The 18759-nt window shown below is 44.5% G+C and overlaps 1 protein-coding gene across 4 annotated transcripts in view; it reads right to left on the reverse strand.

Moving 5' to 3' along the window:
- The window catches only part of STARD13 (StAR related lipid transfer domain containing 13), a 390032-nt gene that overhangs the window by 22853 nt on the left and 348420 nt on the right, over positions 1-18759 (reverse strand). For all 4 annotated transcript variants that reach the window (XM_068267055.1, XM_068267058.1, XM_068267057.1 and 1 more), the window contains one exon: positions 3136-3199. In XM_068267055.1, the coding sequence (XP_068123156.1) occupies positions 3136-3199 (64 nt within the window). The remainder of the gene's footprint in view (positions 1-3135; positions 3200-18759) is intronic.

Consider the following 18759-nt stretch of genomic DNA (forward strand, 5'->3'; position numbering starts at 1 on the left):
GTGTCCTGCACACGACGTCACGCGGCACATCCGTGTGAACAATGAGATCAGCGGGTGATCGGCATCGTTGGGGGTGAGTACAACTGCGGGGCGGATCGTTTGTGGGTCAGGTGCTGCCGGACACATGCCTGATGAGGCAGTCGTTACTGGCACCTCAGCCAACTTAAGTCAGGCAAGTGTTACAGGCCTATACTGATTCAGCCCTCCATAGAGGTTCATGAGTCAGGAAAGTGGCTGCAATAGGCAAGCTCACCCATACAAAAAACAACATCTACATTTTAACTTTCCAATCCATTTTCAAGGTCACCCATGCCCCAAGCTCCGGGCTACAGCGCCACCTGGCGGCAGCCATTTTTCTTCATTCTTTGGGCCCATACTGGAAAAGGCCAATGGGATAAAACACCCCAACATCTATTTTTACACTTGTAAACACTAATATTCACAAATAAAACCAAGAACATTTTATATTGCAACACACAGCCTGTTTGAATATAGTTCTGTGAAGCTAATCAAGGAACTCTGGATGGATTCATTCCAAACAGTCTTCTAAAATGAAAGAAAATGTACTTCAGAAGCTGAGCTTTACAACTCCACTACACTCACTTACAGAACAGTATGGACCTTACTGACTTAGAGCTGGATCCCACTGGACAGGTCAAAAACTGATCTGTGTAAAAACTGGGCATCGGTTTTTGATCAGTGACCCTCCATTCCGTTGGGTCTGTCGCTCTAGAAGAATTACTCCCTCCCCAGACTTGTGGTCCATTCGGCGGAAGGGGCCGAATGGATCCATACCAACGGAGAAATGTGAACGGAGCCTATTGACTAACATAGGATCCAGTCACATCCATTAGAATCAATTCTGTTACGGTCCACTAAACGGACCGCTTTAGATGCCAACCGGGCCTCATGCTGGGTACACACGTTGAGATTTCCCGCTCGATTCGTGGGATCGAAAGGATCGATTCGATTATTTCAAACACGCTCGATTGGATTTCGATCGTTTTTTTCATGTTAAGTATGCAAAATCGATGGCAGGAACGATCGAAATCCAATCGAGCATGTTTGAAATAATCGAATCGATCCGCGAATCGAGCGGGAAATCTCAACGTGTGTACCCAGCATAAGGCTGGAAATCACTAGAGAATAGTAACGGTCATGTCTAGGAGAACTCATGAAGAACCATGTGATTTGTTTGATCAGCTGATAGATTTGCAAAGCTCTGATTTGCTGTGATCACATCCTGCTTTAGCACATGATCATGACTAGTAAACCAGAGACTTGCATATATATCACCTGACCAAACTGACCCCATGACATGACCATCACTACTTGTGGGCTTCTAGCAACACAGGTGGCCGTAGCAACGCACAGCATTTGTGTTGCTCTCCGCTTCTCCTCGATTCGTGGTGCGGATTCCACTCATTTATAATGAATGCCTCACCAGCAAGCAAGAAAATACTCAGAATAATGCTGACAGTACTTTTTCATCTACCTTTTGGTACTTTCTGTAATTGCAGAGTGCAGAAACCTTATTTTAAACAGAAGATAAGAAATGATCTCCGAGGAGAAAAAGTAATTGGATTGGGCTGTATGTATGCTACTCGCCTTCCACTTCTCTCGTTCACCAGCCCTTTTTTGACAAAAATAGTCCTTATCGTTTGTTTTTTTTTCTCAACTGCCACTCTCTAAACACCCGAGATACTACTGGGCAAGAAAATCCTGAAAGAATTGTCTTGTCAGAGATGCTAGCACCAGCTCTACTTTCACTGATGATCATCAGTCATTCAAAGTCACTTAAAGTCATTGGGAATCGCCTTAACCCTCCTGGCGGTTTGCAAAAAAATCGCCAGGGGGCAGCAAATCTTTTTTTTTAAATTTTTTTTTTTTTTTTTCATGTAGCGAGACAAAGTCTCGCTACATGATAGCCGCTGCTCAGCGGCATCCCCCCAGCCCCTCCGATCGCCGCCGGCGATCGGAGATCCGGAGATCCCGTTCAAAGAACGGGATCTCCTGGAGGGCTTCCCCCGTCGCCATGGCGACGGGCGGGATGACGTCACCGACGTCATCGACGTCGTGACGTCAGAGGGGACTCCGATCTGCCCCATAGCGCTGCCTGGCACTGATTGGCCAGGCAGCGCACGGGGTCTGGGGGGGGGGGCGGCCGCGGCGAGAGGAATTGCGGCGGATCGGCGGCGATCGGGCACTGCACGCAGCTAGCAAAGTGCTAGCTGCGTGCAGCAAAAAAAAAATTATGCAAATCGGCCCAGCGGGGCCTGAGCGGTGCCTTCCGGCGGCATAGCCCGAACTCAGTTCGGGCTTACCGCCAGGAAGGTTAAAAAACATCCAGATACTTACCTAAGGAGAGGGAAGGCTCTGGGTTTTAATGACTTTCCCGGTGCCCGTTCCAGCGCAGGATCCCCCATTACAGCATTCGATCAAATGCTGCTATCTGCCCCGCCGAAGGGAGGCTTAGGACGTCTTCGGGAATCCGAGGGCTCCCGAAGACGGGCCGCTCCATACTGCGCTTGCGCAAGAGCCTTCTCTTGCGCACTCGCGTGTGTGCAGTATGGAGCCGTCTGTTTTCGGGAGAACTCCCGAAGACTTCCGAAGTCCCCCCACAGCGGGGGTTATGAATGGAGGAGCTGCTGCTGCAACGAGTGCACCGGTAGAGGAGAGGGAAGGCTCATTAGGACCCAGAGCCTTCCCTCTCCTTAGGTAAGTATCTGGTTTCTTTTTTTTTTTTTAATATTCGACTCCCAATGACTTTAGGTATTTCGTTTTAACATTAACTTCCATGATAACTAAGTTGTTGGAAGCTAAGAGTTCTTTATATAAGCAACTCTGCGTTGTTACGTCCCTATACGTTACTGTTGGACCGGCAAAAGACGGAGCCCAAAAAAAAACAGTACTATTCGGAATAGCATATTTCCCCAGTCCATGGCAGCCTGGAGGGGGAATAGTAAATAACGGCGCTGGGACTTTTGCAGGAGCAGGGTGAGGCATTTTTCAGCTTCACCCGGCGCCCAAATTTCCCGGTGCCATTTTTAGTTGCATACTCAAATAAAGGGTATCTCTAAATTATTGGTCACTCAGTATATAAGCATAAACAGGATGAAATAAAAATCACGTTACCTTCTTCCTTTGGAGGCTGACATCGAGTTTCATGGATGCACACTTGTTCAGCGTATTCAGCCGTCTGGAAGCAAAGCCATAACCTTGAGTTAGTATGTGACTGATGGAAGACAAGCTTCTTTTGCGCTTGAGAGCACTCCAAGGCTGGACTCCCATGTTTTCTTTAGCCTTAAAAGAGTATATTCGCAATTCTTCGGGGTATGCTGACTGCAAAGGCAGCTGACATTAGCCTAAAATCCTTTTGCAAATGTTTATCTTGTAACCCTATCATCAGCTGGGGCAGCTTCCAACCTACTGAGAGCGAATGGTGCTTCCTGAGGTAAAACTTTATAAATGCAGCCCAGGGGAGGAGCCTGTCTATCAAAAGATCCAATAGAAGCTACTAGTAGCCATTCCTCTACTGCCTCTTCCAGCCAGCCATGTGCCCTGGAAGGTAATGTCTTCACAAATTAACATATACACTACATGCCTAGAAGAAGTCTAATTAGATCACACTTGTTTTTTTTGATTGGAGGTGTTGATTTGTGTCTAGCTAAGCCTGTCAGCCTTTTACTTTTTTCTTAGCATATCTGTTTTGCTTATCTGCAGCTATTGAGCACATTTACCTGCTTATCTACAGCTATTGAGCCCATATACTGGCACATTTATACTAGGATGTAAATTATTGATGTGGATTAAGATTTCGTTAACTTGGATGATTGTGGATTCAGTTTAAAATCTATGGTTCTTTATCTTTTACTTTGGAGGGAATTTAAGTTTGCTACTAAACTGAGTTTGCTCCCTTAATAAATAGAAATATGAAGAAAATATGTATGGTACATCCAATGACCAAATGACTCTTATTTTCAAAACAGCAAATTAGTGTATTTCTTTCTAAAGCTTGGCACAGAAATGATGCTGGTCGTAAGCGGAAAGAAGTGACTGCATGACAACATGATGGATTCAATAACATGCAAAATCCAGCTATGAATGTAAGGAAAGCCTAAGGGCCCATTCACATTGGGGGATGTCTCAACAACGCGTATTTTTAACTGTACATTTTAGAGCGATCGCTCAAAAATCACGAAAAAAAGCCCTGCATGCACCACGTTTGCGTTTCCTGCGAATTGCAGATGATTGTGGCAGTGAGATAACTGCCATATACTTTACATTACACTAGCGCTTGCTAGCGAATGCCAACAATTCGTCGATCCATGGAAAACACCTGCGAATTGCCCCAGTGTGAATGAGTTCTAACATTATATTATATACAGCAAATTCCACATATATATATATATATATATATATATAATGATTATATAACTAATTAAAATATAATTAAAAAAAACCCAGCTAAGGGTACCAGTCACAAAGGGATCCACTGGCATAGTGTTTGTTGGTCGCCAGCGATCGGCAAGCGCTGCCAAGGTGCTCCTAGTGGGTCCCAGCTGTAATACTGATTGCGGAGTAGCAGTGGATGCACCATACAACATACTCAATTTCAATCTCATTTCATCATAAATAACACTTAGGGCTGGAACCCACTAGAGCGCTTTTTTGAGCGTTTAGGGAGTGCTTTAAATTGCTCTCGATTTCCCTAAACACTCTGCCGATGCAAATAAATGTAACAAATTCCACAGTAGCGATTGCAATTAGCAAAATCGTAATGGCAGGACATGCAGCATTTTGGGAGTGTTTGTGCTTCAATGTAAAGATTTGAAACGCTGGCAAATCGCTCATGAATCGCTACACATAACACTTACACTTTTTAAAATCGCTCCCAATATTGCCAGAAAACGCTCATGAAATTGCTTACAAAACGCTAATTAAAAACGCTAGTGATTGGGGGTTACAGGCCTAAAGCTGGCCATGCACATATAGAGCGTTCTGGTTTTTCTGGCATGTGATCGTGATCAGTTTTTTTCTTTGAAATCAATACAACATTAAAGAAGATAATTGCAGATCAACTTAAAATTGCATATACTATATACATATTGCTATATACAATTCAATAGCCCAAAATACAAGAATACTTAATGACAAATCAAATCTAACTTTTTTTTTAGACATTTTGGGTCACTGCTAAATGACTGTAATCCTTTATTATTGGCATACATTTAAAGAGGAACTGTAGTCAAAATAAAATCATATTGCTTTTTTTCTCAATACTCATGTATACATTAGTCAGTGTTTGCCCATAGTAACATCTCTCCATTCCCTGATTTACAATTTATCACAGGTGGTGAAATCTTTATTGGTGGCAGGTGCATCACTGCAGAATCTTTATTTACTGTTCTGAAGACAGTAGAAAAAAATACCTGGTCTCCCAGAATGCTCTAGGAGGAGAATTCCACATACCCAAATAACCTAGCCTGTGGCATAGCTGGGAGGATGGGACTACATACCAATATACAGCAATATATAGAGGAAGTGTTTCTGATGCTGAAACCGAGATAAATAACGTAAAAAGGGATATCCTGAATAATTGACTACATTATATTATGGTATAGGTCACTACAGTGCCCCTTTAAAGTGGAACGTTACTAATTTTAACGAAATGGTTAAAAAATTGCTTATTTTTTTTACAATATTACTATTTACAGTTTGCTCATTGCAAAATCTTTCCTCTCCCTGATTTATATTGTGATTACATTCAGATTGAGAGGTGTATGGGTACCTGAAAAGTAGTGCCTGCAGCATAAAAATTACAATGCATTTGTTTACGTACACATCCAACCGCCGATGTGCTTTTATATCTGCACTGGTGTTTACATTTCTATTTGCATTTCTTTTTCTTTTTAAAAACTCAGCAGCCAACAGGGGCGTTTCCCATGAACTTGGCTTCATCAGTATGTTCCCTGCTCTGGGAATTCAAATACACCATTGTTTACTATAAAAGCTATTCACAAAAGTCCTTATTATCAAAAGTAATCAGAATCCAAATAGAAAGGTAGTGCGCCATGATCCCCAGGGAGCGGGCACAGATTTAGATTGAAGTCTGCCATGGTGCATTGCAATGAGTGTGTTACACTGGCGGAAGCTTCAAACTGCACCCACTCCCTGAGGCACATGTCCACATGGACGGTGGGCTAGAGGAGCAGCCCCCAGTAGGTGAGTAATAACCCTCCCTCCAACACACAGCATTACAAACCTCCCTAATGGGAAGGTTCATTTTATAATTTAACAGGTCCAGGTGCTCAGGTCGCTTTAAAGAACCCCTGCAGTGAAAGGGATATGGAGGCTGCCATATTTATTTCCTTTTAAACAATACCAGTTGCCTGGCATCCTACTGACCTTTCATGCATCATCAGTATCTGAATCACACACCTGAAACAAGCATACAGCAATTGCAGTTAAACATTTGATCTGCATGCTTGTTCAGGGTCTGTGGCTGAAAGTATTAGAGGCAGATGATCAGCAGGATAGCCAGGCAATGTGCATTGTTTAAAGGGAAATTAATATGGCAGCCTCCATATGCCTCTCAGGTCCGTTGTCCTTTAAGCATACTGCAGATTATTAATTGCTTGGAATAAAGCATCATAGTATGTTTGCCCAATGGGTTGTTCTCAGCCCAAAGGCCATGGAAGGAGTAGGGTGCTGACGAGCCAGGAAAGAGAAGAAGGAACAAAGAGTAACAGGAAGGGAAAAGTAGAGAGAGAGAGAGACAGAGAGAGAGAGAAAGAGACAGAGAAGAGAGACAGAGAGAGAGAAAGAAAAAGAGCGCCATACACTATACTATTATTGTTTTTGTAATAGGACCCTCCAGTGCATCATTGCATTACTGAAGACCAACATTTTGCTCCAGCTCTTAGCTTTGTGTCAATAGACCTATTTAGGAGAGATAATTGCTATATAAAAAGATGTTCATGGATTAAGGCCTTAAACCAGCTCAAATTTTCAGCTATGGAACAATTAGATTATATTTTAGGCCTGGTTCACATTAGCGTTCGCTGTCCGGACTCGCCTGATTGGATCCGGTCCGTATACTGTACAAACGGAACGTACGTTCCGCATAGCAATGCAAAGTCTATGTATGCGGACGTTCACATGCGTCCGTTCCCTACAGAACGGAGCCGGATCGGATCCGGACTCCTGACACTTTTCCAACGCTATTTTTCGGGTCCGGATCATCCGGCCCACACACCCGGACCGGAGCCTGACTGCACCATCCGGAAATAGAAACCAATGGGAAACGGAAAGCACAGAACACACTAGCTACAAACACCTGACGTTCTACCCCACTTCCTATGCGTTTTCTAGTGGCCATTTTGGATGGGGACACATGGGCCAAGCATTTCTGGAGTGGAGCAGCAGTGACTTACGTGCTGGAGCTGTTTGGCAGTATGTCGGAGGTGGAGGTGAGGCCCAAACAGCGGAGGACCTGATTCTACAGGTGCACCTTCTGTTGACCTCCCAGACCCCAACAATTATATAGTTTTATTTATAACTTTTACCAAACGGATCCGGATCGCAGCAGTATACATACCTGATGCAACTGGACCGGATCCGATCCGGATCCGATCCGGTCATCCGGTCCGTTTGGTACAGAAACGCAAGTGTGAACGGGGCCTAAGGGTTGCAAAAGACAAGGTCTATTCCAGGAGGTGGCATTAATGAATAGATTTAAGCTAAGCAATATAAAGAGGGTCTAGTCAGTGGGTTTTGACATTACTGTTGTAAAAGCATTTGCATCTCTATACAGGATAAAGCAGAAAACTGCACAGGGCAATGTATCTACACTGACAACACAAAGCACATTGATGCTGAATGAAGCCTTCAAATGAGATTCTAACCATTTTCCACCCTTCCCAGAGCTACACTGAGCAAAACTGGTGCCTACACTCCTGCTGGAAAAACAGATTGATTCTTTTCAATTTCATCTCTTAATCACACTGCCAGAAAAGTGAAAATGTTAATTTTTCGCTTTGTATTGCAATCTATGTCAATTTTGACCTGAGATCTAAAATGAAAGGACTGATTGTGAGAAGAAGTCTATTTTTATCATTAGGGATGGTTGGAAATGCCCATTTACGATTCCGCCGAATTCAGATTTCTGATTTTCAATTTTCGAGGAGTATTTTATTAGTCATTTGCATCAGAGAATGGAAAAAAACCCCCCGTAAAAATCGAAATCGGAAAAACAGAAAATCTTGTGATTGGTCTAAAGTTAAAATTTTGCAGAAAAATTCTGCATTATGGCCTAGTGCACACCAGAGCGGTTCTGCTGCGGTTTGCGATCCGCTTGCGGGTGCGGATCCGCTTGGGTAATGTATTTCAATGGGCTGGTGCACACCAGAGCGGGAGGCGTTTTGCAGAAACGCATACTCCCGGGCTGCTGCAGATTTTGGATTGCGGATGCGTTTCTGCCTCAATGTTAAGTATAGGAAAAACGCAAACCGCTCTGAAAAACGGCACTTCAGAGCGGTTTGCCAGGCGTTTTTTGTTACAGTAGCTGTTCAGTAGCAGCTTACTGTAACAATACATGAAATCTAATACACCAAAAACGCTTCCCAAAACCGCAAAATGCTAGCTGAAACGCTACATAAAAATAAGAAAAAGCGTTTCAAAATCTGCTAGCATTTTGCGGATCTGCTAGGGTTTTTTGGTGTGCACCAGGCCTATCTGATTGGTCCAATGCTTCCAAGTTCTGTGAGTGGGCTAAAATTACAGAGTTGCGATGAATCGGATTTCGTTGGAATGCTGATTTCCAGTTGGAAACGCGGAAATTTCAGTTCTGCAGAACACGAATGATCATCCCTATTTATCACTGAAAGGCCAGAGATGATGGAAATAGAAAACTGTCACATGGCAGGTGGGTGCTTTAGAGGAAATGAGAGCTCTTTGTCCAGCTCCCCCGGCATTATCCTACCATGTCATGCCTGTCACCCCTGTAACTACCGCACAAACACTACTAATGCTACCTTCTTCCACTTCAGCATCCCATACACTACTAGGGCACTCATTTTCCCAACTGCAGAGAAAAAACGTTTGGAGAAAATGTTTGCTTAACCACTGCAGGACGAGAGCAATTTACACAAATCAGCATGGCTCCCATTCGTTCGACAATAACTTTATTACTACTTATCACACATAAATGATCTATATATTGTATTTATCAGGACAAATTAGGCTTTTAGTGTGTGATCATTTTGGTTAGTAATTACCTTATTTTCTATGGATTTTAAAGGGAAAATAAGGGAAAAAACACACTATTTCTCCATTTACATCCATTATAGCTTTACAATAACCAGTGCTAACTATAAGTTAAAGACACACATTTTATTTGCTTATCCATCCTGGTTATTACAACATTTAGATTATGTTCCTAGTACAATGTATGGTGACAATATTGTATTTGGAAATAAAGGTGTTTTTTTTCAGTTTTTTTGCTTTCTCATTGTACATGATCGATGATGACAAAACCTTATTTGCAAAAATAATAGTATGCGCAGTAGGTCCACCAGCACATCATAATTGAAAGTGTGTACCAGGCTTCAGTGACGCAACTTCATGGATTTCTAAAGCCTGGTACTCACATCCAATTTTGATTTGCCATAGACTGGCCAATTTTACCAACTCCATGTAGTATGAGGGGCAACAGTTTAAAAATACTATGAACCGATCGTGTAAGTAAACTCTCATACTATATGGAGATGGTAAAAATGGCCAATAATTGGCCAATCAAAATTCACATCCAACTTTGATTGAGCAATTTTATCACTTCCATGTAGTACAAGAGCTTAGGGGAAGGTGGAGCAGGGCATTGCCTGGGAAAAAGCAGCAGGGGTTAAGCAGTTAACCAGGGGGGGGGGGGCAGCATGAGTTGAACGCAATCAGAATGCGTGATAAAAGTTGTCACTCACCTCCCAGGATCGAATCGACGTGCCGCATGCCCTTTCCCCTTCCTGGTTCTAGGCGCCCCATATCATAGCAGCAGCGCCCCCTATGATGACATCACAGGGTACTGCAATGCAATAGTGTGCCCGAGTCTATGGGGGGATGTAATTCATACACCTTTGCCCTGGGTTCTCTATGGCTCAAAAACTTTCCTGCTCACACTACATAGAAGTGTTAAAATTGGCCAGTCATTGGCCAATGAAAATTGAATGTGTTTGCACCCTCAGTGTGGATGCCATAAAGCCAGGTACACACTTTACACACAATTATGATTGGCCAATCACTGATCAATTTTACCGTCTTCATGTAGTATGAGGGTTCCGCTAGCGGCCGCGGCTAAACAGGCTAAACAGGATAGAGCTACTTACCGGAACATAATCTTCCTCTTCCCTCTCCACTCTGGCCGGATTACATCAACTTACTTGCCGCTTGGAATCACGCGCTGTGATAGCGTGAGTATTTGACATCTTCAGCCACTGAGGAGTGATTGTTGCCATATATCCATCTCAATCAGGCTGCTATTTTTACTCCATCCAGGATGCTATTTTAGCCAGGAACGATTTTTTAACTCTTGCTCTACTTCTCAACTTGAGCGCATTGGCATGCCATTTGTATTTTTATTTTTGTGGTGAGACGTCACTACTTTTACGCATTATTGAAGTATTACAGTATGTGTCATGTTAGGTGCTGCATTTATGTGATTGTACTAATTTATTGCCATTCTTATTGAGGCTCGCTTATTTCATTGTGCAATCAAGTTACCTAGGGGGTACTGGGTTACGGCCGTTTTCTGCCCCAATTTGTGGTTTAGTATTGCAGATGTGATGCACGGGCATTTATCTATTATGTACAGATTCTCATTTTATTAAATATCAGTTTATTAGAAACCTAGGCGCAAGAGTTTTCTTTAATATCTGCTTTGTCTTTTGTATGGGCTCAGGAATAACAGCCCATATTCTCTTTGCAGCCCTACATCTAACTTGTTCGCTTAGCTAGCGCTGCGATTATCATTTTATTGTATCAAGTGATGGTAGTTCAGGCCTGGGCCTCACTACAAAGCGCTATCGCAATCGCTAGCCATTTGTGGTAGTGCTTTGCAAGTGATTTTGGGAGCAATTTCCCTGCTCATATACAATATATAAGAATGGAAAAGCTCCCAAAATGCTGCATGTCCTGCGATTGCAACTTGCCTAATCGCAGTCGCTCTAGTGCAGTGATCTGCAAACTTGGCTCTCCAGTTGTTAAGGAACTGCAAGTCCCACAATGCATTTGCCTTTATGAATCATGACTGTGGCTGTCAGACTCCCGCAATGCATTGTGGGACTTGTAGTTCCTTAAAGGACTTCCGAGGCCAAAAACAAGAAAATGACACTATACCTTTTTAATATCAGAATCCACGGAGGACGTCCAGCGCGTCCCCCGCACCGTTTCGCCGTCATTGCAGCCCTTTTCGTTCCCCCATGGCTCGGCCTGACCCCACTGAACGGGTCGCATGTATGCCACAAGTAAGATGGCCGCCGCTTTGAGCCGCGGCTGCGCAGTACGCTTTGCCGCGAGTGCGACTGCGCAGCCTTGGGCAGACTTATCACAGCGCTAGTGAAGTTGCGATACTTCACAGGAGCGGCCGCTATTTCAAGGAAGCAACACACGTAACTAAGTAAAGCACGCTACGCTGTACAGAGCGAGCAATGCCTGCATAGCTTATTGTTTTTTAACGAGTGCTGCTGAAGTAGCGCTCGTTATTATCACTGATGAATCAACCCCTTGGTCAAATACATGCTAAAAATTCTGGCTTGCGTGCATTTTTTTTTTTTGCAACTTGTATGCGGCTTTGGAATTGGGCCAATCAAATTTAGCAGAAAGCGTGTTTGAATGGCTCAATTCCAAGGAGCATACAATGTGCATTAAATTAGCATGAAAGCCAGAACTATTCAGACTCGTTGCCACTGTCTTGGAGGTTAGAAAGATTGATCATGTACCATCTCAAGCACTGTACCAATGCCCCCCTGGATCCACTCCTATTTGCATACAGGGCAAACAGGTCCATAGACGACACCAACAACATCAGTCTGGAGTACATCTCTACAGCCCTGACATCTATGCCAGGATCTTTTTTCTGGACTTAAGTTCCCGCGTTTAACACTATTTGCCCGAACATCCTGCCTGACAACCTTGTACAACCTGGAGTCAACCACACTCGAGGCGAGTGGATCAAAGACGTCCTCATCAAGAGAACGAAACTAGTCAAGCTTGGGAGCTCCTCCTGTGCAAGAACCACCAATACAGGTGCACCGTGAGGGTGTGTACTGTCCCTGATCATGTTCTCCCTGTACACAAATAACTGTACCTCCTCTGCCAAGGCCCGGTTCACACTAATCTATCCTCTGCTCCTCTATCATCCTTTCCCCGGACCGGAACGCACCGTATACTGTACAAACGGACCCGGATGTGAATGGATACATTGTTAATCAATGTATCCATTCACACCCGTCCGTCTGTCAGGATCCGGATCCGGTCTGCGGTCCGGGCTGCGGTCCGGATTTCTCCAACATGCAGCATTTTTCCGGAACGCAGCTCCGGCCGCCGCACCTGACCCTGAACCTGACCATTTTCCCCGCACCATAGGAAGTGATGAGAAACGGAAGTTCTCATCACACTGGCAATAGGAACGGGTGCTTACGGCACCTGTCCTTTGCCACATGGGGGGTCCAGGCATGGATAGACAGGGGCCCCCACTCTCCCCATGCCTGTCTCTGCTGCTGCGCCTGTTTAAAGTACAGTATCGGCAATCCGGAAGTGTTACTTTCCGGATGCCGAACTGATACTTTTCTGTTTGCAACCTGCCCGTATCCTGAGGGATCCGTACCGCCCCCCGGACACCCCGGACTCGGATGTACGGCCCGGTTTCACACAAAACGCTAGTATGAACCGGGCCTAACTCTGTAAACATCATCAAATTTGCTGATGACACCACCATCCTTGGCCTCGTTGAAGGAAATGGTGAGTATGCATACCACAGCAAGATCGGGAGGAGCTGCAAATGCTGAAAAGGCAAAAAGCTCTCCTTAAATGTGGCAAAAAATGTGGACTTCAGGAGGCACCCCCTTACCCTCAAACTGGTCTCTATTGAAAGCTCTGAGGTCACCAGGGTACCAAGCATTCAGTTCCTAGGCACTACCATCACAAACGATTTAAGATGCGGAAGGAGGACACCACTAGAACCCAGAAGAAAGCTCAGCAAAGGTTGTTCCGCTTGTGACAGCTGAAAAAATTTGGATTGCCATGGGAGCTGCTGACCAGCTTGTACACTGCCACTATTGAATCTATCCTCTGCTCCTCTATCATCCTTTAGTATGCAGGCTCAACTGCAAGAAGACAGGCATAAACTTCAAAGTGCAATCGACACCACAGAGAGGATCAATGGGTCACCCCTGCCAAAGGTGGACCTTTTACACCCATCAAGGCTGAGGTCCAAGGCCAACAGGATAACGCACAACCACTCCAACCCCAGCAGTCGCTATCTTAACTTTCTACCATCAAGTCGTCATTACAGAACCATCCCCACCAAAACCTCCAGGCACCTCCTCCCAGTGATGTTTAGCCTAGGCTAATCAGCCTAGGTTAAACATCACTAGGAGGACAGGTCTACATTCATTCAATATACTGCAACAAATGGGCTGGCTATAGGAAGTGTTTGATGCTGAAACAGGAAAATTACCTGAATAATTTACTGCATTCTACTATATGTCAATACATAGATGACAAATGCAATGCCATATAACATACTTCCACTCTGCATGCAGTGAGAGCACTTTCATCGAACCATTGAAGCTGCCCACTCCAGCTTTTTCATTGTAGTGTGAGCCGACCCTTAAGGCCCATACACACAGCATACATTTGTCTGCAGTTGTGAGGCAGCAACAGACAAGAGACAGCAGCATATTTATTATGGCAGCGACAATTCGAGTTCGTGACAGTTGTACATACGTGACAACAGAAAGAGTGAAGTCAGCTGTCTGCCACAGACTTCGTATAGTAGTAGTGCTATGGTAGCGACTCTGCTGTCTGTAGAAGACTTTCATTCACAAGACAGGACACCAAAAGACTAAGCGATGGTTTGTGAGACAAAAGTCACAAGAGATTCACCAGTTGAATCGCCCAAACATGACTGTGTCTGCAGACAAACTTTTGGAGCCTACACACGAACAAACCGTCTCACAAACTGTCGCTCAACAAGTGTCTGTACAGACATTTGTACGCCGTGTGTATGGGCCTTTAGTCGTGCAGGTTAGAAATGTTCCTTGCAGTTACTCAATGGACAAAACTGTATCTGTTGGAAACAAATTTTAAGATTAGGCCCATAGGAACGCATGGATCCTCGTCTGTTGGTCCACTGTTGGCCATTCCGAAAAGCAGAGGGCTTAAAGAGAACCCGAGGTGGGGATCTTAGAATGAAATCTATACACAGAGGCTGGGTCTGGCTATAGTGTCCAGCCTCTGTTGCTATTTGAATCCCCGCTAAGTCCCCCCTGCGCTCCGTTCTAGCCCATATATCACAGCTGCGCTGTCGGGCAATGTTTACCTCCCTAATGTCACTCACGCCGCTCCCCCGCCTCCTGCAGAGCGCCGGTCCCCGCCCACGTCCCTTCCCTCCAATCAAAGGCGAGGGAAGGGACACGAGCGGGAAACCGTTGCTCTGCAGGAGGCGGGGGAGCGGCGTGAGTGACACTAGGGAGTTAAATACAGCCCGCTGCGACACGCTGCGTGTCAACAGCGCGACTGTAATTTATGGGGGAGAGCGGAGCGCAGGGAGGACTTAGGGGGGATTCAAATAGCAACAGAGGCAGGGCACTATAGCCAGTCCCAGCCTCTGTGTATAGATTTCATTCTAAGATCCCCACCTCGGGTTCTCTTTAAGGCACATACACATGCCATATTGTAGCGAACGACGGGTCCGTCAGACCCTCCCGCTGGGTGAACGTTCTGCCGGCAGTAGCACGTGTGTACACGCTGTCAGCAGACTGATTCTGACAGATCCACTGAGCGGATGCGCTGAGCATTGAGCGGATCTGTCAGAAACAGTCTTATTAGTCTGCTGTCAGCGTGTACACACATGCTACTGTCCACAGAACGTCCGCCCAGTGGGAGGGTCTGACGGACCCGTCGTTCGCTACAGTATGGCGTGTGTACGCGCCTTCAGTGTAAACCAACCCCCATGCAGGTCTTCCTTCAGTATGTCAGCTTCATTATTATCAGTTGTGACAAGATGAGGTAATGGATAGAATAGATACTGATAAGTGCTGCCCAATCTCCTTATCAGACCTCATACTCACCAGCTATAGCTTGGTAATGTGTCCTTATCCTATAAACCTGTCCAATAAAGATAGCGTTCTACTTCACAATATACCATTACTATCAGGAGAAGAGAAACAAAACTCGGGTAACTCCATTCTCCACAATTGTGCCTGCATCTTTCTGTAGGTCTACAATCAGGCTACACAATGAGAACAGGCAAGTGCTGGGGTTACCCTGCTCTGCCTGAAACACGTCTCTATTTCAAACACACTTTTGGCTTTAGGGAATGTGCCTTTGATAAAGCTTTATTGCCTTGAATCAGAGATGGATTAAGGTACAATGGGGCCTTAGGAAAGCAACGACTGGCTTTTTGTAGTATGATTTATTGGGGGCTAGAATAAACCAGGCCCCTAGACTCTCTCCAGGCTCTAGGCACCTGCCTAAGTTGCCTTGTGGATGATCCGGTTCTGCCTTGAATAACATGTATGTACTATGCACTGAGCTCAGTCCCATGTCCAGTAGGCACAAAGCCTCCTTTTAGAGGAAATGCAGAAATGGCCATTATATATTTATTTCCATTATCTATATTTATATATTTATTTCCTTTTAAACAATACCAGTTGCCTGCCAGCCCTGCAGCTCTATTTGGCTACAGTAATGTCTGAATTACATCAGGAATAAGCATGCAGCTAATCTCGTCAGTTCTGACAATAATGTCAGGGACAAGTGATCTGCTGCATGCTTGTTCAGGGTCTATGGCTAAAAGTATTTGGCCCGGTTCACATTAGCGTTTGCTATCCGGATTTTCCGGATCTGATCCGGACCGCATACTGTACAAACGGAACGTACGTTCCGCATAGCAATGCAAAGGCTATGCGGACGTTCACATACGTACGTTCCGTACAGTACGGAGCCGGACCGGAACCGGACTCCAGACAGTTTTCCAACATGCGCTATTTTTTGGGTCCGGATCTCCGGCCCACGCACCCGGACCTGAGCCTGACAGCACCATCCGGAACACAGAAACCAATGGGGAACGGAAGGCAGAGAACACACTGCCTACAAAAACCTGACGTTCTACCCCACTTCCTATGCGTATCCAAGCGGCCATTTCGGATGGGGACACATGGGCCAAGCATGACTGGAGTGGAGCAGCAGTGACAGACGTGCTGGAGCTGTTTGGCAGAATGTCGGAGGTGGAGGTGAGGCCTACAGCGGAGGAACCTGATTCTACAGGTGCACCAGGTGCACCTTCTGCTGACCCCAACATTTTTTTCTTAAAATTTCGCTATTTTTTGCCCACGGATCCGGATGGCAGCCTGATGCATGCCTGATGCAAACGGACCGGATCCGGATCGGAACCGTACGGTTCCGATCCGGATCAGGTCCTGATCCGATCAGGATCTGATCAGGATCCGGTCCGTTTGCATGGCAAAACGCAAGTGTGAATGGGGCCTTAGAGGCAGAGGATCAGCAGGATAGCCAGGCAACTGGTTAAAAAGAAATATGGCAGCTTCCATATCACTCTCACCTCCGGTTCATTTTAAATTGCAAAGCCCTCTGGGAACAGTTAGACACAGGACTACAGACTGAGTAAAGTCGTATATAAAATGTGCTGTGCTGCATAGTAAAAATAAACATAACCAGTGTTAATCCTAAAACATAACAGCAATAAAGGGCATTTATTAGGAGACTCACAGAATATCACAATTGTAAAGTGTTTATCTGGATTGGTAATGTGACAAGAGTCAGAATCTTAATTCACATTCAAGCACTGATCCCATCACCTAACAAAACAAAGACGCAACATATAAACTCTGGCCATCATTTTTTTATGTTTACTGAGGGTGTTTATTTTGGTGAGCTAGGTAGCAATCCAAATATCTATACACGAATAGCTGATTTATCTAGAAAAGTCATACTTAAAAGTCATCAATAAAATAAAAGTCTTTATACTAAACTCTAAACCTAGCCAGGCTGTGGAATTTGTGTATAGGAGCGTTTATTGTTGATTAACAGGCTAATCGCAGCCTAATGCAGCCTTTGTATGCTGATGTGGACAACCAGAGGGTACAAAAACACAAGGAAACTGCTTGTTTGTTTAGCAGATTAGGAAAGGAACGTAAAAACAAAGCACAAAGGCTATTAAATAACTTTCATTAACTTCCATAAATGACAGAAAGGATGAATTGTAATATTATAATCACTGTAAATATAACATAATACATTATGCGATGTGTAAATAGGGATTGCGCAATATGAACACAGAGTTTATAAGAAAGTCCTTCACACAAACTGGATACAACCCACGGCAGCCATTCTGCATTCTTATTATTCATCACTTTATGTTCCTGTCACACACCCCGTTTCTTCCTTTTTTGTATTAGAAGTTTTGTTACAGTCTTTTAAAGAGACACTGAAGCAATTTTTTTTTTATGATATTATGATTTGTATGTGTAGTACAGCTAATAAATAAAACATTAAGATCAGATACATCAGTCTAATTGTTTCCAGTACAGGAAGAGTTAAGAAACTCCAGTTGTTATCTCTATGCAAAAAAGCCATTAAGCTCTCCGACTAAGTTAGTCGTGAAGAGGGATGTTATCTGACTTTTATTATCTCAACTGTTATCAAACGATTTACTTTTTCTCTGCCAGAGGAGAGGTCATTAGTTCACAGACTGCTCTGAAAGAATCATTTTGAATGCTGAGTGTTGTGTAATCTGCACATATTGTAGAATGATGCAATGTTAGAAAAAACACTATATACCTGAAAATAAAAATATGAGAATATTTTCTTTGCTGCTAATTTTCTAGTAATTATTCATAGTACACAACCAATTAACTATATCATATTTTTTGTTTCGCTTCAGTGTCTCTTTAACTCAGGGGTCCCCAACTTTTTTCTGCCGGGGACCACTATCAGAGACACAATAAGGGGTGGCAGGGGCTGGGGTTTGCTGCAACTCCCCCCCATTTGGAGTGTATGGGTAGGTAGGTAGCCAGGTATAGGTACCCCATGTATAGGGTATCTAAGTACAGTTGCCCCCAGTATAGGTAGCCAGCATAGTTGTCCCAGTATAGGATAGCTAGGTAGGTGTCTCCAGTGTAGGTAGCTCGTATAGTTGCCCCAGTATAGGTTAGCTAGGTAGGTGCCTCCAACATAGGTAATCAGTATAGTTGCCCCAAGTGTAGGTTAGCTAGGTAGGTTCCTCCAGTATAAATAGCCAGGCAGCATAGGTGAAGCGGCGGGGAGAGCAGGCATAGCACACTCACCATCAGCGATTCCCGCAGCCTCATTGTACTTCCTCTCCTCTGGCAAAGCTTAGCTAATTGAGCAATATAGGAGGTGGGCCAAGTGCAGTGATGGAGCGGGCGAGACTGAAGGCTTCTGGGTAGTGCGATCACTGCAAACTGCACAGCAAACAGACGCGGCTGCCAGTAAAGTTAGCTA

Source organism: Hyperolius riggenbachi, chromosome 2 (genome assembly GCF_040937935.1).
Source record: "Hyperolius riggenbachi isolate aHypRig1 chromosome 2, aHypRig1.pri, whole genome shotgun sequence".
Taxonomy (NCBI): domain Eukaryota; kingdom Metazoa; phylum Chordata; class Amphibia; order Anura; family Hyperoliidae; genus Hyperolius; species Hyperolius riggenbachi.